Raw genomic sequence first — 27828 nt, forward strand, 5'->3', positions numbered from 1 at the left:
GCGCTGTGGGTGTGGACTCTATGACAGACTAGGCAGTAGTGTGTGTACACAGACGTACGCTATTGTACAGTTATTTCGAAATGAGTTTCAACTACGGACATGTAAGTACAATACTTCTGGGTTTAGGATCACTATGTATTTGTTGGGAAGCAAAGAGAAACTGTAACAAGTATTATATGCTATCATAGGCTGTAACCCTAACCTAGTAGATACTGTAACAAAGTATGTAGTTAGTGGGTGTTGCCTTGCTAGCTAATCTAGCTATTTTAGTCTGCTCAAATTGTAAGCTAGTTACTTGTTGTGAAAGTGCACGTCAGCAAACATCAAGAAACGAAGTCTACTTATCATAACGTATGCTGTATTTTACGCAAAGTTTAGCATTGGCTGTGAACTGAAATGGGAGTTGTTAGAGCTAATGCTAAACTGGCAGCCACACTACAGCTATGGGTAGCCAACTATGACTTTTGGATGGATGGATACATTTCAGCCTGATACTCTTGAACATTGACTAACCGGCGGTGTTCCATCAACGTCTCTAACGAAATCTGCGTTTACAAGAAAAAGCACCGCTTTCCATTTTAAATTCCGAGTCGGCATCTCCGACCTCCGAGTCGGAACTCGGAAGTGTCAAATACAGGGTTGCCAGGTCTGAAAACAATTCCATCCCAACGAGTGCTCAAAAACATCGCAAAATACCTGAAAAAGTATTTTGGTGTACGACTATTTATCCAATAGATGCCTCCATAGTTAATGTGAAAATGACTGGGGAATTAATATTTTCCTTGTTTTCTGCTATTCTCACGTTTCATTGATTCATTACAACAAATTATTTAATCATGCCGCTTCCTATCACCACTGAACAGAGACACAGAGCAACAATTCCCTGCGAAAGTGAGGAGACACATTACTAAAGGAAGTGTGTGTAGGTTATGAACTCTTACTGCTCGCTATGTGTTAAGTTACTGTGACTGATAAGTAAGCTAATAGGCTACACTAGGTTTTAATCTAAATAAGCGCATGATCAGACCGTGGATTAAAAAGTGCCGTTTTCAGTTGTCGCGCATGCTCTCTTTCTCAAACGCAAGTGCGTGTACCAAGTTTGTTGCCACGGAGACAAGCCTAAACAATCATTTATTGTTGTGGAGTTAGCAAGATTAAGCTGATGCAAAAAGAATAAAATGGATGGGGGAAAGATGCCAGGAGGAACTGAAAAAGCCAGGTAAAAAAAGAAAGATCTGTCACTTCATAAATCTAGGTTCCTACAAGGGTGGGAATTAGTGATGGGCATTCCGGCTCTTTTTCGTGAGCCGGCTCGTATGGCTCAGCTCACTAAAAAGAGCCGGCTCTTTTGGCTCCCGAACGGCTCTTTAAAAAATACATGTTTTAACTATGAATTTGACTATGATAGGTGTGAAAACAATTTGAATTAAATTAGGAAATGAAATCATACTCGACCGTAACCACATATCTTTAAAAATGCATTGATTTGTCATGGCTCTCCTCCGAGTTTTGACTACTCTCTGACTGTGACTCACAGTCAGAGAGTAGTGTGAGTTGGCTCGGGCCTCCCTCATGCAGGATTAACAGGAACAGAATGTGAGGATGATCGTGTGCGCCTTTAAGTTTACAAGTATTTTGTTGTTGTTCTTTGAATTAGTCAATTATTTTAAATACAATTAAAATTCATTATTTCATAATCATTTAGTTTTTATAGGCTGTATTAATCTATTAAAAATAGAGTCGGCTCTTCAGATATGCGAGCCAGCTCCCGACGTTCACCTTCAAGAGCCGGCTCTTAGAGCCGGATCGTTCGCGAACGACCCATCACTAGTGGGAATGTTTTCTCAAAAGCCCTGAATCTTTCAGGTACAAATTTGGGTTGTAATTTCCAGAAAATATTACAATACGAGTCCAACGAAATATTTATATTAGCCTACAGAAAGCTCAAAAAACTATTTTGCACAGAAATTAATGCAAAAAAATCCGCTCGCGCGCAGTGCGCGCTCGCATTCATGTGAAGTTCCGGTTTCACCTCGCATCAAAACCTTGACTAGGTTCTAGGTTCGGGTTAAGCCCCGATTGTTCAACGTATGGCTCGGCCCCTGATGGGGGATGGGCTGGCTTTGGCCATTACACTGCCGGGCTGAAAATGGGTCCCATTCCGGCCCAGGCGGCCCTGATAGTATTTATATATAATATATAGAATTGCGCAGCTCCCCCTGTCAATGATCTAGCACCCCCTTAGCACCTGCATTAAAAATTCTCTGGCGTCGCCCCTGCGTGGTTCACGTAGCCTCAAATAGTTCCTTGAAGTTCTTCGCTGGCCATTTGAACAGCTTAAAAAAGAGACAGTTTTTTTTTGTAATTATGAGTAAATAAATGCATACATTTTCAATAAAGCACACCGAAATTGGTTTATGTATTTGGAATTCTTAAAAAAAAAAACACTGTAAGGAACATTCACTCTCACTTTCACACATACACAAACATACAATATAAGTTACATTTGCACCACGTTGAATCTTTAAACAATCTTATGAGAGTTGAATGGCAGTAGCAAAATACCGTATTTTCCAGAAATAAAACCGCAGTTTATACCCCGATTTAACATTTTTCATGTGATGGTGTGGTTTGTATTTGGCTTATAGCACGTTTATATTTGGCTTATAGCACATTTTTATAACAAAACAACAGTAGAAACACTTTTTTCGTGAATGCTATTTAACCCGTTAAGGAGTAGCGTTGCACATATGTGATTGTTCGAATGCGGGTCTCACAGCTTAAAGATCCTGTAAAGTGGAATTAAAAACAAGTTTCAAGTTCACCACACCACAGAATAATGTGTTATTAACTACCCATCCAAATTCAAATGAAAAAAAACTGACAAGTATGTTAAATTAGGCTTTGAAATCGTAAGAAATTCAGCAGTCTTCTCTGTTCGAGACTGGGGGGGCGTGTCGCCTGAAAGAGTTGAAGCTCGGCCCCCTCGCTGGAAGGCGCCGCCTCTCTCAAGTAAGCTACCTACGACCCAGATAATGGACGCTACGTCAAGCCGAACAAAACGGTATAGAATTTGAATGTATTTGTTCAATGAGTGAAACATACAGATGCATATAAATGGAATATTTCCCTGAGCTGTAACACAGGAGTAAACATTTACAGCAGAGGCAGCGAGCTCTCCAACTAGGCTACTTCTAACACATTAGCTACCATTTCACCAAAATACCATCATTCTACACCGAGTAGCCTAATATCAAGTTAGCGGTTTGCACTAATTATAGCAGAGATACCTCTGGAAAAGTTATCTAGTATAATTATAACAAGCACACAGAACTGAGTGATGAACTGCTGGCGGCGGTGGATGGTCCAGGTGCGACCGGAGGATGAACAGCCGGGGGGGCGATGCTCGGTACGGCTCCGCGCTGCAAGAGAAGCCGTGTGTTGGTGAACCCCGTCTGTCTCTGGTCCATGTTAAAACTGTCCGCAGTGAAATGGTCAGTGGCGCAGAGGCGGCTGTTGGAGTTTATCCAAAGCTTTCCATGAGCGTGGCTCTTCACAAAATCTATCTATTTTTCCTTTCATTATCAACAGGGAACTTAAATGGCGTTGCAGCGCAGCTGGAGTTCTTGCATCAGGGAAGATGCAGTTGCAGGTGGTGGGAGACATCCTGAAGCTAGCTAGCTAGCCCACTGATGTAAGCTACAATAACAGTACAGCAGGAGGAGCCATTCAGTGATCTGACGTAGATAGGTTGAAATGACGTAGATAGGTAGTTTTTTGGCTCCGCCCATTAAAACCTGATCTGAAAACGGAAGAGAAACTGTTCTTCGGTCTAACTCCACATTTCAGTGCGACAAAGTTTTTGCGCTTTGCACATGTTTTCAGGAACTCATTTCACATGTATTTAATGTACTTAGAAGCAAAACATGGAATTTACTTTACAGGATCTTTAAGCCTCAAGCCGTTCCACTAACGTTCCGTTCCACTAACAGGCAACGCTAATTCAAGCTAGACCTCAATAAGCTTAGACTGTGAAGCCCAGATCAGGCAATTGTCGAAAAGAGTTATGCTCTAAAGAGTTAAAAAGCAAAGCGTAAACCAGCAGAGTGGTGTTGTTTCAGCAGCGTAAATTGATTTCTGGAGGGTTTTTTTTTGTTGTTTTTTTGTTTCACATATGCAAGCATATTTCACAATAGGGGTGGAACGGTACATGTATTTGTACCGTACGGTACGGGCGTCACGGTTCGGTGCATGAAATTACACGGAGAATACACGGTATAAAAATAAATAAAACTTGCGTGCAAATTAATTAATGTAATGCGGAACTAATGTTAGATACTCGTGTTCTTTAGGGAAATCTAATCTGTAGCTCTGATTGGCGCCACCGTGAGTCAGAGATAGGCTAGCTAGCAGCACTAAGGACGAGTATGGTGAGTGGTGGCGACCCACGAGAGATAGAGGACCCGCCGGACTTTTTAAGATTGCAAGTTTGGGAAAACTTCGGGTTTCCATTCAGTTAAAGTAGTACAGGCGAGAGAGTGGTGGATAAGACAAGCACTGTGTGTCGGCGTTGTTCAGCAGTTCTGGGCAGTGACGTGGTCTGGGTGGGCAAGGTATAGGCACTGCCTACCCTGCCAAAATTCAAACGTAAATTCTTTTATTAAATCATGTTATTTCATAAACTTGTATTTGTATTTTTACGGTTTATTCTTGTGATTTATATATGCAATATGTGTGTTATTGCAATTGTAGACTAATGTAGCAGTTACGCATAATCAAATACAATTTGCTTTTAATGTCCATTCACTGCGGACGACAAGCGAAAAACTCACTTGCGCACTTCGATCCTGTATTCTTCAACATGTAGGCTACAGTACCAGTCAAATGTTTGGACACATTTTCCCATTTAAGTGCCTAGCCTCTCACTGACATCACTACACGTCACTGGTTGTGGGGTATGTGACTGGAAATACATCTAACATGCTAACGCATATAACGCATATGGCGTGTGCTAAATGACTAAAAATATCCGACGCCATCACCCAGGTGTGCCAATCACTGGAACGAGACAAAAACAAAAGTTCAACTTCTCCCTACAGTGCTTAACCAGCCATTAGATACACATACAAATAGGGCCCAAAAAATTACTGACGCAATAAAAATGTACATGTCATCTTCAATGCGCCGTATTCACTCGTAGAGGAACCTGGTTTGTTTTGCTTTTCCCTCCGTTGTACCGAACCGTGATGTATGAACCGAACCGTGACTTCAGTGTACCGTTCCACCCCTATTTCACAATGTGTATGGCAGACAGTAGGGCACTTGGTCTAATTTTTGCAACTCTAGAGGGCATTTTAGAAACACTTTTTCAACCATGGGGGCACCAGTCAGTCACCCCCTGAGTCTTCCAGTGGGCCTGGATACACCCATGGGGACACTATATTGCACCTATAATATTGGGGAAGCCAGAAGGAGAGGTAATATAGAGGCTTGTCAACATATAGGCTACTTTAAACAATGAAAATACTTTATAAAATTGAATAAAAAGTCTCCTTGATTCTTTGTGTTTCAAGATGACCTGAAAAACTGATGATAATATTCAGGTACTGCTTTGGAGCAAGGTATACCCTTCATATTTCCTGGCATAGTTGCCCGTTCAAGAATGTCCCACATGCAAAGACACAGAGAGATGCAGACAGACTGAACAGTGTCAAGGCTTGGCTACAGTGAGTTTGCTTCCTGCAGTGTGTTGTGATTCCAGCAGACTACATGTATGTAGGTAGGCCTACACTATAGACTGCAGTCTACTACCCTCCTTTCTACTATTATAGTCTACTACTCTCCTTTCTATTACTTTCTACAAAGGATGGTAGGCTGCTCTTATGTGTTCATTGCCATCCTTAAGAGTTGCTAAAGTGTTATTTCATATATATATATATATATATATATTTTTTTTTTTAAGAATGACAATTAAATCTATCTAGATAAACTATGCTGGGCCTGCTGAACCTATACTTCTTCCACAGATACTGGTCAGGGAAGCATTACTTCTGTCTCTGAAGACCCTTAGGGCTGGTGGGATAAACGCTCTTTGTATAATCTGAGCACCTTCATCCACCACAGGGTTGTCAAAGAACGGATACACCATAATTGATTGTAACTTGTCTAGACGCTCTGCTTAGTTTCTAAGGCCTTATTTTATGTCAATTAACCAATGGCTTTTGAAAACAGTTAAAGTGACATTCTTAACTTGTTTATTTAAATTAATATATTTTTTGGAGATGAAGTAAACACGTAAATCATTCATGTCTGCACTTCAAAAAGTCTGAACTTATGTTTCCGAACAAAATGCTTTGCGCGCAGGAATTTACTCGACGGAACTGTCTTTTGACATTGTGTTTCTGCCTGTTTGAGATTATTTGCAACACATCTTAGTTTAGCTCGACTTTTAGCCTGACACGGAGCAGGCTAGTTCCGAAGTATAAGTTACCTTGGTTACGTAGCTAGAACTAGAATAAGCCACCTTAATGGAACGGAACTCTCGCTGAAGTAAGCGAGACTTGGCGAAATAAGTCTTGCTTTTCCTAAACCCTTGTGTTATCTTCGGGTCATTCTGAGCCATCAGTCATTGTGACCCACCGTCGTATTGCGACAACTTTACCGCATACAAAAACAAAGTGAAGCATTTTCTTTTAACCGTTGGGCTGTCTCAGACCCCCCACAAAGGTTAAAAGAAAATTATTTTTATTTGTTTTTGTATTGGGTAAAATTGGGTAAACACAACGATGGTTCGTTATGAACCTTTGGGTCATGTGACCCGAAGGCAGCAGAAGGGTTAATCAACGTTGATGGAACACCCCCCAGGTGAAAATGACTTGTTGAATCTGGTTGACATAAAACAGTAAAAGACTTAATGTTAAGGTCTGAATGGAACCCATTTAGGCCACCCATGAGCATTAATACATAGAGGAAGGAAGAAACCAGCCTTTATTAATTATTATTGCAGAGATGGGGTTTGGGGCTGGGTCGTTTCACCTATAATAGTCGTACCAAAGCTCAACACACATGTTTCCAATAAATTGTAGTTGATCACCAGGTATGTTTTATTAATGTAGGTTTAGTAATCCATGTAGGGGAAACAAAAGGAAATCTTTCTTACCTGAGTGACAGCTTAGTGACAGTTGATTGACAGTTGAGTGGACCTTGAATGAGTGACTGAATCTCTGCCCTTTATGGTGACATTTGTTTGCCTCTATAGTCTTTTACTGTAAGATGTCAACAAGATTCTACGAGAGATTTTTACCTGGCTATATCCAATGTTTAGATATGTTGTGGTATTTATGCAATTTAGCACATACATTATTATGCAGCGTTTGCTCATGTTACCCCAAAAAAAAAAAACATTGTAATATATTTTTTGTTGGGTGTGCTTTGCCTTCGGCAAGGGCACAACCATTGTTCTCTCACATAGACATTATTATTAGTGTGTTTGCTGCAAGCAAAAACACTATTGTTATTCTGCATACTTATTAGTGTGTTTGCTGCAAGCAAAAACACTATTGTTATTCTGCATACTTATTGTTGGAATGCTGCTTCAGCATTCCAAGTATTGTTCTTTGAATCTTTATTGTTCTTTGAATCTTTATTGTTGGAATGCTGCTTCAGCATTCCAACAATAAAGATGCTGCTTTAGCATTCCAAGTATTGTTCTTTGAATCTTTATTCAACTTCTTCTTCAATTTCTTCCAAGACACCTTTCAGCGCCTTCAAATCTTCAGTTATTAAAACCGTTCAGCTATCAAAAAATTCAGCAGTTTCAGGCCATGGGTGCTATGACTTTTCAGCTTTGTACCTCTTATGCTTGAATTAATATAAATCAATATTCATAATATTTTTTACATGGTTTTCCAATGGAGTTTTCTTTCAAATCCTCTCAAACTTCTTTAAACTTCTTCAACTTCCAAATCCTTCTTCTTCCTCAATCTCTCAGCTAGAGCCACCATTTAAACTTTAAAATGTTGACAAAACCCTAAACTATTTTCAAATAATTCAGCTTTTTGATGTCTATTCAACTTTTTTCAATATCACTGATTATGTTTCATGACTTTTTCAAGCCGTTTCTGAGATTTACATGGGTGTTTACGTGAAACACCCATGTAGACTGAAAGTGCAGACTGAAACGCTTAGAGTGGAGGGCAGCTTCGGATGTCATTGAAAAAATATTTCTAGTTTGCCAGCATTGCCACAATTTTCGCTCTTCATGCTTCGTTTTTGGATCAATAGATAGCTAATTTTGTGCTGGTCGTAGACAGTTGTCTGTTGAATCCAACAGACGTACACATTTGTTCAGAGCCCCACGAAAGCGAGACAAAGTCCAACTCTCGCCCCATAGAGACCAATGCAAATCTGGTGACAAAATCGTCAGAGAAAGCAAAAAGAACAAGATTTTGAAACTGCCGGTAGAGTCGTATTTCTGACCGCAATATATATTAAAAAAAAATATATATATATATATAAAGGACATCTCTGGTTTCGGCAGAGTCCTGGGTCTCGGAAAATATCCTTATTTTTTGGATTGGACGTACAGTTTTGCGTCTTGGTTAACTTGTGTGAGGTGTGGATTCTAGCTACATTTCTGTTATTCTCTCGTATAATCGAGGTAGCGCGATGGCTCTCCATAACTAAAAACGGTTCGACTTTTTTTTTTCACTATCGACCAAATTGGCCAAATTGTATGTACATTGAGCTTAAAGTGTACATAATCTAGCTAGATCGTTTTTATTTTAGCAAGTTTCACAGAAATCTGCAAAAATCGAGGCTCAAGACTGTCATAGCTGACCGTCACGAACAGCCAAAAACTGGGTCTGGGGCATGTGTTTGCTGCAGCTGGCGTTAATCCTACGAACAAACGCTTCGTAACTGGAAAGTTTTTACTTTTAATTGACGAATCTTAAATAAGAAGTCTAACTAATATTAAGGGGATAAAAATTTAAAAGGGTTAGAATGAAATAAAATATAAACAGGCTCTAACATAACGCTTTAACATTTATGAAATTAGATAAGATACCCTTTTCATCACTCTTTTTTCTCCTTTTTCAACCGTGAGAAAATATTGCAATGCATAACAATGACAGATATACTTTTAACACTGTCTCACCATTTTGGTTTCAAAGCAACACTTTTTTTCACCTTCATACTGCTGACATACTTTTGTCTGCTATGATATTGATAACTGTTATGCAATATACTCTTCATCACTATATTTGCTCATTTTTCTTCAAACTTGTTTCTGTTTCTCAGTCTTTCACTGGGTGTGCTCAAGCCTTCGGCGACAGCACAACCTTCGTTCTCTCACATATATATTTATTATTTATTTTTGCCCCCCTAAAACTCAGTCAATATTTGGACTACATAGACCACCTAGGTGTCAAAAGTTTCGTCTTGGTAGCGATTGAGTTGCTTGTATTTTTATTTACACCGTTGCACAGTTTAGGATGTTACAACGTTTTTGTGGCAAAAAGTGTCTTCTGTCGACGAAGGGTACCAGTGCTAGCCTACATCACTACGTCAGCACAAGTTAGCAACGACGCATGGATACAACATGATAGAGACGTTCTAGCACGCAAATTGGAGCTTGGATTATGAGTGAAAAATGCCAACCCCCCAAATTACCAACCATTGGGTTTTGTTGAGAAAGCAATTTCGAGTGGAACTGCAATCTCTGATTTTTTATTTAGGTTGTGAAAGTCTTTGTAATTTGAGCGAGTGCTGGTCGCCCGTGAGACTGCCATGCAAGCGTCATAGTAGTTTAATATTTTCGTAATTTTATAGTTCGGTCAATTCTACACCAAAAAACAGAAGGAGGGCAATGTTATGATGATATGACTATTGTGAAGACAGCCAGATGGTGAGATTTTAATGTAGGTTGCTGTAAAAACTGATTGGTTTGCTACGTGAGAGCCCCGTCAGCCTCCGTTGATGATTGCGTCAGCTGTTGTCGATCTCTGATGAGTATTTTCTTAATTTCGTACCAGGGTCAAATTCTACATCAAAAATCAGAAGGAGGGCAGTGTTTTAAAGATATGGCGATTGCGAAGATAGCCAGCGGGTCAGCATATTTTTGTGATTTGAGTAAAACTTGGAATTTGAGTGACACCGCGGCTTGTTTTGACGTTAGCCTCAGTCAGACTCGGCTCGCCCAGTGGCAGTGTGTAGTACTGTCTTCAATGCCACAGCTAAACTTTATGTCAAAAGAAACTTTCTCATTTCCGGCGCTTTCAAACGATCAGTGAACTGTGGAGCAACAGCAGCTAGCTTGCCTCTAGCAAACTTATTTTGAATTAGCCATTTCCCCCTACATTAATGTCAAACTTATTTATGTTTTGGGGGGCATATTTTCAGTAAGCAGATGGTACAGTACTGTTTGAATCGCGATTCCATATTGCCAGTGACAACGTTGTTACAGTAGCTTGTTTCAAAGGGGGTTCGCAGCTGTTTCAAAGGGTGTTCTTAATGAAATATGCAATATGAGTAGGCTAAATGCTTGAAAATATCACTAGAAGGGAAAAACTTAGAGGACGGACCCACCTGCAACCGACGCAAGCAAGCACACCCTACAATTTCCCCAGAAATTGTACCCTCTCTAGTTCTTTAATACTGTTAATGCTTAAAAATGTATGAAAGTCGATAAGATACTCTTTTCATCACTGTTTTTTCTCAATTTTCAACAGTAAGAAAATATCGCAATGCATAACAGTGACAGATATACTTTTAACACTTTCTCACCATTTTGTTTTTAAAGCACATACCTCTTTTAAAAATGTTGTAAAACCTTCTTCACTATTCAAGCCATCAATACAATCGTTTCAACTGCTTTCAGCAAACACACACTGTACCGTTCTAGTCAATATTTGGATTACATAGACAACGTCGATGTCAAAAGTTTCGTCTTGGTAGCGATTGAGTTGCTTGTATTTGTATTTACGTTCCGTTGCACGGTTTAAGTAGAAATTACGTTTTTGTGTCAAAAGGTGAAGCTAACGGTGGCTAACTTGCTAGCCACAGTCAATGACGCTACTTACGTCACTAACGTCACGAAAACTCGCGTGACTACCTCTAGCAGAACATTAGCAGAGCCTGTTTAATATTAGACATTCTCTGACATTAGTTTAGCAGCTCGTTAACTTCTGGGAGATAGCTAAGCTAACTGCTTTAGGCAGCTGCAGAAACGCCACAAGCAAAGAGGCCAGGGTGATAACTATTTACTCATTTTACTTTGTGATATGACACACAATTGTGATGTGTAATGTACAATATAACTTGATATTATTAAGGAAGTACATCTACTTTCGGAAACAGTAGTCTACTATTTCACTGAAGTATTAGCATCATGACATTAGCCTCTGTTGCCCGGGCAACACATACTACAGTGGTCTATGATGCATCGATCTGTTTTCAATCGTTAAAATAAACATTCCTCAAAAATACATTTACGTTGTAGGATTTATTATGACATTAGATTACAATTAAACGATTTGTGGGTGAAATTATCATTACCTGTGGTTTCAAACCAGTGTAGCTCACTGCAACGCTGTAGCCTACGCGAGACACTACAAAAACATCTAGGAAGTCAAACGGCGACAGAACACTCCCCTTACTTAAGTACTTAAGTCTATCTAACTACTAACCTGAACTTCATTGCCACAGCCTAAACGTTGTCAATCTGTTCATGAAAATAATTAATTTCAGCCTAAACCTAAATCCAATTCAACCAACGCTATCGCTACCAAGACGAACACAGTAATCTAGTACTGTAGGTACTGTAGTAGTACAATTTACCGGGGCAGCTTCTCCACACAGGGCTATATCGCATTTTGCGTTGTTACTGACACTGATCGCTACCAGTGGGCTTTTTATGAATGAGCGATTTTCCATTAAATAAATGTCAAGCTTATTTACGTTTTTGGGGGCATATTTTCAGTTAGAAGATGGTACTGTTTGAATCGCGATTCCATCTTCTACTGAAGGTAACGTTGTGGAATAATCTTCAAAGGGGGTTCTCTATTAATGAATGAATGCAATATGAGTAGGCTAAATGCCTGAAAATATCACGAGAAGGGAAAAACTTAAAAGGACGTTTAAGTCATAGAGATTAGGTCAATTTTTACACCGGTCTGCCAAAAGTATTAGTTTTGATTCAGCTATGAGGCTGCCTCTTGCAGGGGAAATGAGAAGACATCTATTTCATTCTACACTTCACTCGTATTTTGAGTTGTAAATGAGCAGCAAAAAAGATGCTTTTAAATCTATGTAATCTTTATAAATAATAAGTAGGGGCCTATTTTATGTAAAATATACAGAAATATCAGTTGTAAAAATGTCATTAAAAAACGGACCCCTGTGCAACCGACGCAAGCAAGCACACCCTACAATTTCCCCAGAAATTGTACCCTCTCTAGTTTGTCTTAATGTAAGTAATCAACTCAGTAATTTTCATAGTGATATCTAAAGGTTAAAAGTTTTAGCCTATTCATATGAGAAAAAGAATGCATAGGCGTATGAATAGGCTATATTTGGGTCTTTTTCTAAACTTTCCCCTTGGGATTCTTCAGGGCTTTTTTTCCTTACTCAGGACATATTCAGGAGTCAGTTGAGTTTGCTTCGGTTGCAATTTGTCCTAGGTTGACCCCCATTTTGGCTTAAAATGACTGGACTATAACTTGATATGGCTACCCTGCCCTTGTAGTTGACCACACTTCCAACTAAACACGTTCACCTCATTGGCGGTGCAGGACTACTCTCTCTGGCCTTGTCTTTTTGTCTTCTAAAACATTTGAGGTCCAAGCCCTCAAGTCTGTTTGAGCCTTTATATGAAAAATCAGCTCCTACAATTTGAGCCCTATGCTCATGCCTTTCTGTAGATAGTGTCAAAGCTATCTACCCATCTGCTCCCTGCATAAAATGCAAAAGGAAATGTATAGTGTGTTAAACACAGCTGGCAAGTTGCTTCTTGATGCTGAAAAGTACAGGGATGACAATCTTGAACTGCATATTCGTGGCAGGGATCTGTTTGCTTAAGAGGCAAGTTACGTTCTATAGTACTATCTCTCAATAAAAACAACAATGTTCAGATAACCTTTTTGAAGATGGATACCAACATGTCCAATGTTTTCTATAAAACAAAGATCAAAGATTACTGAGGAACATGGAAATATTAAGGCTGTCCAATAATTTTGTTGTTTTGGAAAGTTGTCAAAGATACGGTTGGAGTTACCATTTCTTACAAATAATTTTGTCAGTCTAATTTAACTCAGCAGACTTTACTCCCCTCCTTTTAACAGGGATACCTAGGAGGACCGAGCACACCTCATCAGCACCCACCTCCGGGGGCTCCATACAGGGGTGGAATCCTGCCAGGCGGTCCCTCCACCCCCCATGGAGGTGTTCCCTATGGAGGATCTGGCCCCCCAGGGCAGTATGGGGACTCTGCCCCTTCAGGGTATTCTCCTTACGGGGGTGCATCTGCTCTTCCAGGCGGTCAGTATGCTGGAGGGGCCTTGCCAGGGGGGCCCAATGGGGTGTACGGAACCTCAGGGCAGGGGGGACCACGGGGGCCGTATGGACCAGGCCCTGGAGGTGCCCTCGGGGGCCCGTACGGAAGGGGGCAGGCACCTGAAGGGGCCTATGGGGGCTATGGAGGTCAGCCGCATGGAGGGCCACATGGACAGCAGGCTCCTGCTAGTAAGTGATTTATTTGGGAGTGTGATGAAGTGTTTTGTTGCTGCATCCTAACTTGACAACAAACCATCAGACTGGTGTGGTTGGGAGTAAGGATTTCCTGATCAATCTTTCTCCAACTCACCTGTCTACACTCCACCTGGCCCTGTCTCTCTGAGTCTATCTGTCCTCCCCCCTGTCTCTCCTTCTATGGGTAGGGAGGAGGTTGGCGTGTGTTTGTGTGTGTGTGATATTAAGTTTCCTGAGGGAGCTGTCCCAGACTGATATTTAAAGGGAATCATTATCACAATTCAATTCAATATGTATATGTCATAGAAAACAACCAAATTCTGTTTAGAGCATTCAAACACTGCATAGTTTTGACATAGAAAGTGCAATACAAAGGTGAAATATCCCTCCAATAAACTTCTCATAAATAACCCCTGTGTAAACCTTAGCACAATCAAGACACGTGTTCTAAACAGTAACAATCTTCAGTCATTAGCAGCATTGTGAAGGGATTTAACAGCATAGGCGACCTAACAAGAACATTAACAAGGGCGGTACAGTCAAGAAATGTGGAGTATTTTGTCATTTGTGCAACAATGCAAAGTCCAGTTTGTTGTTATTGTATTGGTGGGTGTGGTTGGTTACTGTCCATGAGAGGGAGGCAGAAAGGGGGGATGGGGGGGGGGGGGGCACTGTTCAGAAGCCTCACAGCCTGAGGATACAGACTGTTGGTCAGTCTGGATGTTCTGGCCCGTATGGACCTGTACCTTCTACCTGAGGGCAGCAGGTGGAACAGATGGTGAGCTGGGTGGTGACGGTCCCGCAGGATGTTGTGCACTCTCCTCAAACAACGGGTGGCGTAGACGGTACTGATCTCGGGGGGAGTCGTCCCAATGATTCTCCCCGCAGTTTTTACCACCCGTTGGAGGGTCTGCTGTTCAGCCTTAGTGCAGTTGGAGAACCACACTAAGAATCCGTACGTTAAAACGCTGCTGATGGCACAGTTGTAAAAGTTTGCCATCAGTGGTTTTGGGATTTTGGCGGTCCTCAGTTTCCTCAGATAGTAGAGGCGTTGTTGGGCCTTTCCCACAGCTAAGGCAATGTGAGTACCCCAGGACAGGTCTTCAATCATGGTCACCCCCAGGAACTTAAAGTTGGGCACCCTCTCTACCTCCTCTGCGCCAATAGAGAGTGTCCGATGGTTATTTTTTCCAAATTTGCGGAAATCTACAATAATCTCCTTGGTCTTATTGATGTTCAAGACCAGGTTATTGCAGTGGCACCATGATGCCAGATGTTGAACCTCATTCTTATAGGCAGTCTCATTGTTGTTGTTAATGAGACTGTGGTGTCGTCGGCGAATTTGACAATGAGATTGGAGGAGGAAGAGGCAAGGCAGTCATGTGTGTACAGAGTATAGAGCAGGGGGCTCAGCACGCACCCTTGGGGGGCCCCGGTGTTAATGAAAAGGGTGGAGGAGGTGTTCTTGTCCACTCTGACCCTCTCACTCCTCACAATCTCAAACCACCCCTCTCTATTTCTCTGTCTCTGTTTGTCTTTGTCTTTGTCTCTCCTTTCTGTCTCACTGTTTATTTACTATATATTCCTGTCATACTATGTGTCACCACCAGGAGAAGTGCAATTTAATTTTGTTATGTGCAATGACAATAAAGGCATTCATTCATTTTATTTTCCCTCTTTCTCATTCTCTTTTCCTCACATGTTCTGTTTATTTTCCTCTAATAGTTGATCTATTTCTTTTTTGCCACCACCTCATTTCCCCCAAGGTAACATCCCCCCAGGTGTGAACCCAGAGGCCTACCAGTGGTTCCAGACAGTGGACACGGACCACAGTGGCTCCATCAACCTGAAGGAACTGAAGCAGGCCCTGGTCAACTCCAACTGGTCAACCTTCAATGACGAGACCTGTCTCATGATGATCAGTAAGTCAGAGGGACGGAGGGAGGGAGGGGCAAAGTGAAGGATGGAAAGAAAGAGAAGGAAGGAGGAAGCAAGAAAGGGAAGGAGGGATAATTGTAGAGGGGGGGGAGAGAGATATGGACAGGTGCAGTGAAAGTAGGATTTTAAGAGACAGAAGGGGAGGGGTGGTGGAAGGAGATGACCTGAGTGGATTGTTTTTTAAATGTTATTTAAGAACACAGAACAATGAAAACATGGCTATGACAAACCTGTTTGGCAAGAATGGTTTGTGTCGCCAACAGTAGTTCCTTCTTTGGGTCTTTCTGCATTTCTCCACGCATTTGCCAATTGCATTTGCCAATTGCATTTGCTAGGAAGTGAGCAGGCTTTTCATGAATGCTATCCAGTGTAATTTGGAATGTGAATCTTTTTGCAATCTTTCAACATCAGAAGAGGACTGTAGGTGAGCTCCGTTGCGCCTTCATTGTGATGAGAGATTAGCATTGCATTACATTTTATTGAAACGCTAGTTACGACTGTCATCATACAGTACTGTAGCTGCCATAGAATGGAGAAACTAGCCATGTCTATCGTTCGTTACCTACAAACAAATGCTTCGTAACAGTATTTACTTTTTATCTGCGATATTGACAACAGAGGTTAAGGAACTTGTCTTTAATCAAAAGATCGTCTCCGTTTTCAATTTGAAGCAGTATCTAGCTTACTGTAGGAAATCTCCCATTGCATCCTCTCTCTAGCTTCTTCGGCTAAAGATGGACGACAATGACGATGCATGCATTATTCACGCATACGGTGTTAATACAGTCTGTAAAAATACCACTTTGACACACTTGCAAGAAATGATCCGCTGGTTAGATGTAGCATGATCTTATTTACCACCCACAATAGTTCAGCTTTTTTTGCAGCAGCATTCTGAGTTAGAGTAGCTTTTGCAGTTGCACAGCAAAGTCACGTAATGTGACAAGATTGAATTTAAAAGTATAAAAAACTCACCAGGGACAACGACAACATCGGCAACCCTGCACTATGGATTATTATTTTGATGTCATCTTTAAATTAAGTGTCTGAACAGGACTGGGTGTGCAGGCACACATGATTAGTTTCTCTTCCACCTTGAACCTGAAACCTAGATTCTAGGTTAGAAATGTTGCCAATGACCAACGGTTGCTACTTTACAAGAAACAAGGAACCAATCCGATTGGCCAATGCTCTTCACTGTTCAAACTTTTTTCTGTTTCTACATCTTTCAATTATTAATACTTTTCAGAATGGGTTTTATTCGCCAAGAAACATCACACAGACAAGGAATTTACTGTGGCAGGAAGGTGCACACATTAAACATATGAGAATCTTAAATAAGAAGTGTACAAGTCTACCTAATATTAAGGGGCAAAAAATGTATAAGGGTTAGAATGAAATAAAATATAAAATGGCTCTAACATAACGCTTTAACATTTATGAAATTAAATAAGATACCCTTTTCATCACTCTTTTTTCTCCTTTTTCAACTGTGAGAAAATATTGCAATGCATAACAATGACAGATATACTTTTAACACTGTCTCACCATTTTGGTTTCAAAGCAACACTTTTTTTTACCTTCATACTGCTGACATACCTTTGTCTGCTATGATATTGATAACTGTTATGCAATATACTCTTCACTATATTGGCTCATTTTTCTAACTTCAAACTTTTTTCTGTTTCTCAGTCTTTTATTCTTTAATACTTTTAATGCTAAAAAATGTATGAACGTCAATAAGATACTATTTTCATCAGTTTTTTCTCCATTTTCAACAGTAAGAAAATATCGCAATGCATAACAATGACAGATATGCTTTTAACACTTTTTCTCACCATTTTGTTTTTAAAGCACATACCTCTTTTAAATTAAATTTAAATTAAATTAAATTTAAACAATTAACGATTGTTTTGATGGCTTGAACTATTCAAGCCATCAAAACACGAAAGCTGGACAAAGTCCAACTCTCGCCCCATAGACCAATGCAAATCTGGTGACAAAATCGTCAGAGAAAGCAAAAAGAACAAGATTTTTAAACTGCCGGTAGAGTCGTATTTCTGACCGCATAGAAATATAAAGGACATCTCTGGTTTCGGCAGAGTCTTGGGTCTCGGAAAATATCCTTATTTGTTGGACGTATAGTTTTGCGTCTAGGTTAACTTGTTTGAGGTGTGGATTCTAGCTACATTTCTGTTATTCTCTGCCCTCAGCGCGTTAGCAATCATAGCTGCACCATCACCATGATAACGACAGACACGCACCACTCAGTCTCTCACACAGGTGATTGGTATTAGCTGATTAGTGGAGTCACAAGACAGAGTTTGATAGTATTTCAACCTAATACAATTTACAAGAGGTGACTGCAAAGTGCTGCTAATATCTCTTTTACTACTATTGCTAATGGAACAGTTTTATTCTATTATTTTCTCCACTGAGTGCGTTTACTTGACCATGAGAAACCCGATTACTAGCAATTGTCGGTTTATGCCAATAATACGATTACTCCGTTTACATGTGTAATTAGTTATGCGATTACTCAATAAACGCGTCTACATGATTATTTTTATTAATCATTGTATGCTCCACGGACAAAACTTGCACCATCATCATTCTGCAACAAAGTGTCGCCGTGTCTTCCTGTAGCGGCCCTACTGCTGTATGTTTCATTCAATCAACACATTGAATCCTACTAAGAAAGCTGAGTAAACACACTCAATGATAGGCTACATCTGCTACTGCTTTTACTATCCCAACTATAATTTCAGATGTTAAGACTATAATATTCTTTTTATGACTAGCTAGCCTAGGCCTACTTCTTCTTCTGTTTAACAGTTCAGCTTTAAGCTTCTCCCGCATTGTATTTCAGCTCTTAGCATTGTTAGATGATGCAGTTCAGTTTCCACACTGCCTCTTTTGTGTGACTCACACATTTTTTAAATTCATTTCAGCTTGCGGGTATTTTCTAATTTCTGTATTTTCTGCAATATAAAAAAAATAATTTCATCTTTCAGCATTCCAACGCATTTTCTGCAGGAAATGCCTTTCTAGTTGTTAGAATGCTGTTCAGCATTCTCACTATTGTTTTTCCAACTTCTTAGTTCTTCGGACGTTTTCTGTCCTTTAACTAGTCCTGCATACTTTCACCGATTCCTACAATTTTTGTATCAAAACGTTCAGCTCCTTCAGGAGATGTGTGCTATGTCTTTTGGTATTTCTCACTTTTATACTTTTTAAGATATTAAGGTTTTTGTGCAAATTATTCTCCCATTAAAAGTAATGGTAAATCCTTTCAAATCATTAAAAAGCTTCCTCCTCTTTCAAACGTAACTACTTCAGCATACTTTCAGCTAGAGACACCATTCAACCTTTAAAATGTTCACAAGACATTCAGCTATTCCCAAATGATTCAGCTTTTTCAAATATTCAGCCAATTTTGAATTATGACAGTTTGAAATACATTAAAATGTTTGCTCCTTCTTGATTTTTATGAATGACCAGCAAGCAAAGTGGCACTCTGCTGCCTGCTCTTTTACTGATATTCAACTAAATTGTCAAACACATTCCTCTAACTATCATATAGTTTAACTTTTGAAGGATTCATATATCTATGTGTCTGTTCCAATATGTAATGATAGTATTCAATGACACAAATCTGTGTTCTAGAAAGAGTGGTCTGGAGTCGCAGAGGTCCCATAATATCAGCTTTAATGCAGCAGTTGGAAATCAACAAGTACAGAGCTCTGGGGTTGTCTACGTTTCCCTACCCGCAACAGAGTTTGGGCTGGTTCACGAAGTCCAACTGGCTATCTGTCCCTCCCCAGCATATATTTATACAGTGCAATTGAAACACAAGTATCAAGATCTGTTTAAAATACCATTCAACTCAACCCGATTCCACACAAATATTACTTTTTCAGGGACTGTGACCCTTTTGTACCAGAGAGGACAAAGGAAAGAAAAAATAAACACACACACAACAAGTTCAGGGACTCTAACCCTTGGAGTGTATTTTGACCTCTCCTTTTTTAAACATAAAACACGTAGGCCTACAGGGACTCTCACCCTTTTTGAAGAGGACTCTAACCTCTCCTTGACAAAGACAAACCACGTGTTAGGACTCTCACCCTTTTGAAGAGGACTCTAACCTCTCCTTGACAAGACAAAACACGTGTAGGGACTTCCACCCTTTTGGAGAGGACTCTAACCTCCCCTTGACAAAGACAAACGTGTAGGGACTTCCACCCTTTTGAAGAGGACTCTAACCTCCCCTTGACGAAGACAAGCCACGTGTTAGGACTCTCACCCTTTTGAAGAGGACTCTAACCTCTCCTTGACAAGACAAAACACGTATAGGGACTCTCACCCATTTGAAGAGGACTCTAACCTCTCCTTGACAAGACAAAACACGTGTAGGGACTTCCACCCTTTTGGAGAGGACTCTAACCTCCCCTTGACGAAGACAAACGTGTAGGGACTTCCACCCTTTTGGAGAGGACTCTAACCTCCCCTTGACTAAGACAAAACTTAAAAACGGTTGATTTCCCACCACTGTTCGTTTGACTAGGTACGATGAAACATAGTAATCGTCTAAATTGGGTTCTCAGTTCCGAATAGCAGTACTTTGAATTAACAGGTGTCTGCTTACCTTTTTTTTATTTATGTTGAGGCGCCTCTGACGATTACGTCTGCCTGGGTCTTCAAGGGGAAGGGGTAGATCATCCAGTGAGAAAGGGGGGGACATGGTCTCCAGGGGAATGGGGCCTTAGAACAGGGGTTAGGTAGTCAGACCCGCCGGTCTGACTCGTCCTGAAGCAGAAAAGAGTTACAGTCCCAGCATCACCTTATCTCCCATGATCAAGCAGTAACTGAGTCAAATGAGATGCGAACAGTAAGGTGTGACAACAAACCCAAATTAAAAAAATATCCCATTACCGATTACACAATGTTGACATACAAATCAACAATAATGATGAGACTATGCAGCGTTATGGCCAAGTGGTGTGGACACACTGGACACAGTGGGAAAACCCTAATGATGTTATAGGGGAAAACCCACCGTCACTCCAGAGTGGACATTTGACATCCATGTAAAGCTATGTTTCTGAATATGAGAACATTGATGACCAATGACATGCTGGGGCTGAGCTGCACATGAATTACATGCATTGTCTACATTTATACGTGCTGGGTGCAACATTTAATATTGTGTGTGATTGAAATTCATGCAGACTATGGCTACATTGCAAAAGTGTCAGAACTGAGAGCAGTCCAGTGTGATCTCTCCATCTCTGGATAAACCACTATATTGCACTCGAGATCCGTTGTCCTGTGACCAAAGAGCGATTTAACCGCAACTTAACCCATGGTACCAAAATTAATGTATCCAGCCGACCAAGGTACAACGTCGCAGCAACGTTGTCCACGGGTCTAAAAATAACGTAACCAGCCGACCAAGGTACGACGTCGTGGCGACGTTGTCCATGGGACCAACTGGCAACATTCCCTTTATAACGTTGCTACGACGTTGCCACAACGTTGCCAGAAGGTAACGTCGCGGGTTACCAACTGAGCACTTACTGGCAACGTTGCCGCAACGTCATGTGTTAGCTGGGCTACAGCGTTGCAGTGAGCAACACTGGTTTGAAACCACAGGTAATGATAATTTCACCCACAAATCGTTTACTTGTAATGTAATGTCATAATAAATCCTACAACGAAAATGTATTTGTGAGGAATGTTTATTTTAACGATTGAAAACAGATGCATCATAGACCACTGTAGTATGTGTTGCCTGGGCAACAGAGGCTAATGTCATGATGATAATACTTCAGTGACATAGTAGACTACTGTTTCCGAAAGTAGATGTACTTCCTTAATAAAATCAGCTTATATTGTACATTACACGTCACAATTGTGTGTCATATCACAAAGTAAAATTAGTAAATAGTTATCACCCTTGCCTCTTTGCTTGTGGCGTTTCTGCAGCTGCCTTGCAGTAAAGCAGTTAGCTTAGCTATCTCCCAGAAGTTAACGAGCTGCTAAACTAATGTTCTGCTAGAGGTAGTCACGTGAGTTTTCGTGACGTTAGTGACGTCATTGACTGTGGCTAGCAAGTTAGCCACCGTTAGCTTCACTTTTCGCCACAAAAACTTAATTTCCACTTAAACCATGCAACGGAACGTAAATCCCAATAGAAGCAACTCAATCGCTACCAAGACGAAACTTTTGACACCTAGGTTGTCTATGTAGGCCAAATATTGACTGAGTTTTAGGGGGGCAAAAATAAATAAAAATAAATAAATAATAATATATATGTGAGAGAACAAAGGAGCACACCCAATAACATTGCAAATGAATGAAATCAATTACAAGGCAAATATGTAACAAAATGAAGGTTTTCAACTCTTACCTACTCTACCTTGATTATTGTAAATCAGAGAAAGAAAGCAAGTGGTGAGGAAGGAGAAGGATAAGCCAGAGCTGAGGAGGTGGAGCTGAAGAATCCCAAAGACCCATCAAGCAGAGACTCCATCCAGCAACTCTAGATTTTAGCATATGAGAGGAGGGGACAAGTTGACATCCAGCCTTACATTATCAACACCCTGTATTTTTGTACGCCCTATGACTAGTTAGCTTCTGCAGTCCCACACAGCGATAGTCTAGTTAGTTCAGCTGTACAACTTACTTACCGGTCCAGGGGTCAGGTCTGAATCTAGGAGCAAAACCAGCTTCTCTAGGTGAGGAAAATGGTGCATTATGCCTGCTAGGTGGTGCTCTTCTGTAGCAGATAATCCAGTTCTCCAAAGCACAGAATGTGTTAGCCAGCTACAGTACTAGCTACCAACCAGTTAGCTAATACTTAATCAGCTTTGTTTTTCCCTGTATTTGCGCTGAGCTAGTATTGTGGTGGGACTGATAGGTTATCAGGGGTATCAAATGATGATCATAAGTCCTGTAGAGCAATCGATGCCATTCAATATCCCAAAAATTGGAGTGTATTTTTTTGGGGGGAAGATGGTACTATTTGAAGTCGTGAGTCCAGCAAAGATACTGCTAGTGACAACATTGTGAGAATGAGCATATGCAATATGAGTAAGTGCTTAAAAATATCACTATAAGGAAAAAACGTGGAAAGTTTGTCATAATATGTGTGGCGGCCTGTGGAAACCCGTCGGATGTCGCGGCTGCTCATTCTAAGATTCAAGATCGAAAATCGTTTTCTGTCAAAATTGAGATTTTTGATGTTTTGTATAGTTAACACCCTAAACTTCATTGTAATGTACAAAAAGTATATGATTACTTATGAAAAACAGTTAATTTCAACGGTTTTTGGACATGTTAGCTAGCAAGATTTTCAAGCCATTGCTGAAGAATAATATTCTAAGTTTTCAACCGATATCAAAATGTAAAAACAGCACTGGAACTTCAGCAGAGTTTGATGCAGTGTTTATTAGAATCCAAGGCAACAGAGTGATTCCAACAAACGTGAGCAGATCTCGAGATCAGACAAAAATACACATTCCTCTTATATATCAAAACCTTATTATTTTCTGTAATTTTGCTATTGGTACAATATTGTTTGTCACAGATGCATTATGCATTTCCCACACCATTGGTCTCTTACTCTAGGGGCTTCAGATTACAGTTGCATAGAAAACGTGATTTCCCAATTTCCTTGTTTTGATGCAACAGTTTCAACTATGTGAGGCTGCCATGTGGCCTATCACCATTTCCTCTTGCACTATGGGAAATTAGAAGAGAACTCTGTTTCATTCTACACTTTACTCTTTTCTGTCTCGGTGTCAAAATGTGCATCTTGTTTCCAAAAGCTTTGCTTTTATCAGCTGAAAGGTTCCGTTGCACGGTTTAGGCAGATTTAAAGTTTGTGTGGTGAAAAGTGCAGCTAACGGTATCTAACCAGCTAGCTACAGTCAGAAATGTCACAACGTCACATGACACGTGCGTTCATAAGGGAAATTAGAAGAGGACCCTGTTTCATTCTACACATCATTCATAGTACTTTGAACTGTAAATGAGCAGAAACAAATGTACGGTGTATGCTTTTCTATCTTATGCAATCTTCATAAATAATAAATGTGCATACTTATTTAAAATATACAGAAATCAGTTGTAAAATGTAAGTACACGAATGGAAATTCTACAAATGTTTGGATGTTTGACATTAGTTTATCAATAGGTTTGAGGTGATGTAGTGAAAGATAAAGTGAGTCTCGGGATGTACCCCTGCATTTGAGTGAAGTGGTTGTTGTGCTGTGTTTTTCCATAGACATGTTTGACAAGAGCAGGTCGGGTCGTATCGATCTTTTTGGCTTCTCGGCCTTGTGGGTGTTCATGCAGCAGTGGAGAGCCCTGTTCAAGCAGTACGACCGGGACCGGTCTGGTTGCATCAGTGGCACTGAACTTCACCAAGGTAATGGTGTGTGTGTTGGCGTGTGTGTCACATGTTCTTAACATGGTTTAATTGATGAACATCACTCCCCATGAATTGTTTCATCACTCACCTCTTTTCTCCTCTCTCACACTCCTCCTGTTCCTTCCCCCTTTCTTTTCCCCTTCTCTTCCCTACCCTCTTCCTTCTCTCCTCCCACTCATGTTTCCCCCTCCTCTCCTCACCAGCCCTATCGCAGATGGGCTACAACCTGAGCCCCCAGTTCGCTGAGTCCCTAGCGGGTCATTCTGGGTCATGCAGCGGTCACCCTGGCTCTATGCAGCTGGACCGCTTCATCCAGGTATGCACGCAGCTGCAGAGCATGACGCAGGCTTTCCGCGAGAAGGACACTGCCATGACAGGAAACATACGCTTGAACTATGAGGACTTCCTCTCCTGTGCCATCAACAGGCTCATGTAAGCTCCGCCCACACTCACCCAAAGTGCCTCTAACCCCGCAAAGGATCTTGGTTAATGTAGTCCCGAACCAGTTCCTTCAGAAGCTGCAACCGTTCTATTCTATTGTAGCCCTTAGCATTTGTATTTATAATAATAATAATGTATTCATTTAGCAGACACTTTCATCCAAAGCACCTCTTGATCTGAAGGGAAGTGCTCTGACCACTGAGCAATACCTATTATATACAAATATTATGTGCTTTGTATAAAGTATCGGGTACAGAGAGTGAATTGAAAGAAAGGATGGAGGAGTGAGAGAGTAAAAGAAGGGTTTAAATCTTTTAAGGTACAATATCCCCCCCCCTCTTTTCTCCACCATACTGTAACAGCAGTTTTTAACTAATTTTTGCCACTATTGCTGAACTTAACGTGTAATGCTTTCTGTATACAGCATTTAAATGTACAAAGCCTTGACTCTTAAAGGTCCCATGGCATGCTGTTTTTGGATTCTTTTATATAGGTCTTAGGGGTCCCCTAATACTGTATCTGAAGTGTCTTTCCTGAAATTCAGCCTTGGTGCAGAATTACAGCCACTACAAACAGTCCCACAATGAGCTTTCGTTAGAACGTGCCATTTGCAAAGCAGAGAAAGGGGAGGTAACCTTTCCCTTTATAACGACATAAGGGGAAAATTCCATATTGGACCATTTGAGCTTTCATTTTCTCAAAGGCGGAGAAGAATACCCAGGGCTTGGTTTACACTTATCAAAATTTCTAGCCACTGGGAGTCCAAAGGCAGGTTAGGGGAACTCATAAATAACCTCATAAAGTGAAATGTTCATGCCATGGGACCTTTAATAAGCTGCAATGGCTTTGGTAGACCCTATTGTGAACTGTTTGTTTTTAAATACACAGTCAGTCGTAATACACTTCCCAGCATGAGCTTAGGTTTGTTTTCGAATGTCAGTGACACAGCTTCTTTCTTTTTTTATAACTGAGTATGTGGCAATTAAATATCATTTAATTGGGGGGGTCAGATTTGTCCTTTTCAAAAGGTATAATGAAACCTATGCCCCTGCTTCCCAAAAGAACAATAAACTCCAGAGTTTATAACTAACAATTAAATATCATGATAATGTGGCCTTCTAACCTGTGGTCCGTTCTTCGTATGTCGCTTATTACATCCGAGATCAAATGACACATCCAAGATGACATCATCTTGCTAATCATGATCTGGCTAATTAGGTTCTTCGAACACCCTTGTTGTTTATGATAGTATAGCTGGATTGAGTTATGTGTTGGTCTAAAAGGGGGTATGTATCAATAGTAGAACCCTTGATCAGCCATTGAACCATTGACCTTGATCAGCCACGCCCCGTTTTTTCCGCAACAGAGCCAAACAGAGCAAGAGCTTGCTCGAAGGTTACTCAGAATTTGAAGATATAATCAGAACGCCAGGGAACACCTCAATGTCTGCAAAATCCAAGAAAGAGGGCTGGTTAAAAGTAGCAGACCAAATTAAATGTATAGTAGTGACCACGTTAGATGTTTTACATTTAGTCATTTAGCAGACGCTCTTATCCAGAGTGACTTACAGTAAGTACAGGGACATTCCCCCGAGACAAGTATGGTGAAGTGCCTTGCCCAAGGACACAACGTGATTTTTCACGGCCAGAGTCGAACCGGCAACCTTCTGATTACTAGCCCGATTCCCTAACCGCTCAGCCATCTGACCCCAGGTCAGATTATCGCTTATTACAGTAGGCTAGGCGTATGTTTTTGTATTTTCATAATTACTTTGTTTATCGTCTTTAATGTCATATAATGTAATGTGGTTTCAACAAATTAATGATGTAAATGACACCCTCACGCTGTGCTTAAGGATCTATCTATCACGCAATGCACATTAATTTGGTTTCATGTTAAATTCTGCTAAATTATTCTTGCACCTTCCGCAACAGGTTGTTGTCATAAAAACGGACAAGACATGGCTGTGACAGACTTCCTGTATCACTTCTGCTTATAAAGCCGCAATCAAAACTTGTTTACATAAAAGAAGCCTGCTCCCGATCAAGTTTAAGCTAAAGGACTTGTTGCTATGACAGCAAGTCCAGAATGAGCTTCGAAGAACCGAACAATCCAAGATAATGACAAATCGTCAACAATCCAGCTAACTAAGTTAGCGACATACGAAGAACGGGCCCCACACCTTTAGCTAAATACCTGGAGTTATTGCCAAATATTTACTCTCCAATTTCCTACATTGCCTCTTCTCTTCCATTTATTTGAACCGTCATTCCACACCCTATTATAGTATATTAATATGATATTTTATATTATATTTTGAGGTTTGAGTGCCAAACTAGAAGGTTCAGGACTGATTATTACTGTGGGGCCAATCATATTTGTGTCACTTGGGGCCAATTATTTTAATTCAGTATCCATGCAGAAGAAAGTAGTTTTTTGTTTATTATTGCATTCATGAAAAGTAATAAAGTTTTGTACATTTGGTTTATCTGTCATTTGTATAATTGATAAGAGCAGAGTGATCTTAGTTGTATTGAAACGTTATGAGAACTATTCCTGTAGCGTTACAGTACCTGTGTATTGCTACAACTCCAAATATCCATGGTTCTTATTTATTAGTTGTAATAATTTACATATTACTTACATATTAGTTGTAATAATGATTAATAATGATTCAAGCAAGACTTTAGCTTTGGAAAATGGAAAGCCAAAAAGTGTAAACTGTCATGTGACATGTTGGCAATTATGCATGTTAATGTTGTGTCAATTTTTTTGACATGTCCAGCAAACCACATAGAATTACCGTCTGACTTTATGGAAAGCGAAGTGTGCCAAAACCCATTTTGCCGTCTTTAGACGTCCGAAATGGACGTCTATATACGGCCGTTTTGAACATTTTTAGATGTTTGGACCATCTACGCTTCAATGCTATTGGTTTGTGTCAACATACCCACCCCCTTTTGATGTAGCGTCTGCGTTGGGCTGTACGTTGTCCTACTGAGATCATGTCAAATAAATGTAATAAATAAATAAATGTGGGCTCTTATGTAGCAATCATTCAGTATTTGGGTATTCAGTCTATTTGTGTGGGGGAGATGAACTTGAGCGATTTAATCCTGTATCCAGTCCAGTTGGTGGTGGCAATGCACCTGGTTTGCCAACTGCCTTTGAAAACCAAAGAAGATGTGTATTACCCAAAGACTGTAAAAAGAATGGACATAGTGGCTGTTTATCAATCAACGTTTTTTTCCGTTCTTGCAAACTCG

The 27828-nt window shown here is 40.4% G+C and overlaps 1 protein-coding gene across 2 annotated transcripts; it reads left to right on the top strand.

The window, feature by feature from the left end:
• pef1 (penta-EF-hand domain containing 1) lies at positions 1-27626 on the top strand. Of its 2 annotated transcripts, XM_067255802.1 has the most exons (6): positions 1-101; positions 13341-13740; positions 15513-15668; positions 23975-24118; positions 24325-24553; positions 26497-27626. In XM_067255802.1, the coding sequence occupies exons 1-6, from the start codon at positions 81-83 to the stop codon at positions 26507-26509; spliced, it is 963 nt and encodes a 320-aa protein (XP_067111903.1). In that variant the 5' UTR covers positions 1-80; the 3' UTR covers positions 26510-27626. The 2 variants fall into 2 exon arrangements, with proteins under 2 accessions (XP_067111903.1, XP_067111904.1); XM_067255803.1 differs by having other exon boundaries at positions 24325-27626.
• The last annotated feature ends 202 nt before the right edge of the window (positions 27627-27828 follow it).

Source organism: Osmerus mordax, chromosome 18 (assembly GCF_038355195.1).
Source record: "Osmerus mordax isolate fOsmMor3 chromosome 18, fOsmMor3.pri, whole genome shotgun sequence".
NCBI lineage: Eukaryota > Metazoa > Chordata > Actinopteri > Osmeriformes > Osmeridae > Osmerus > Osmerus mordax.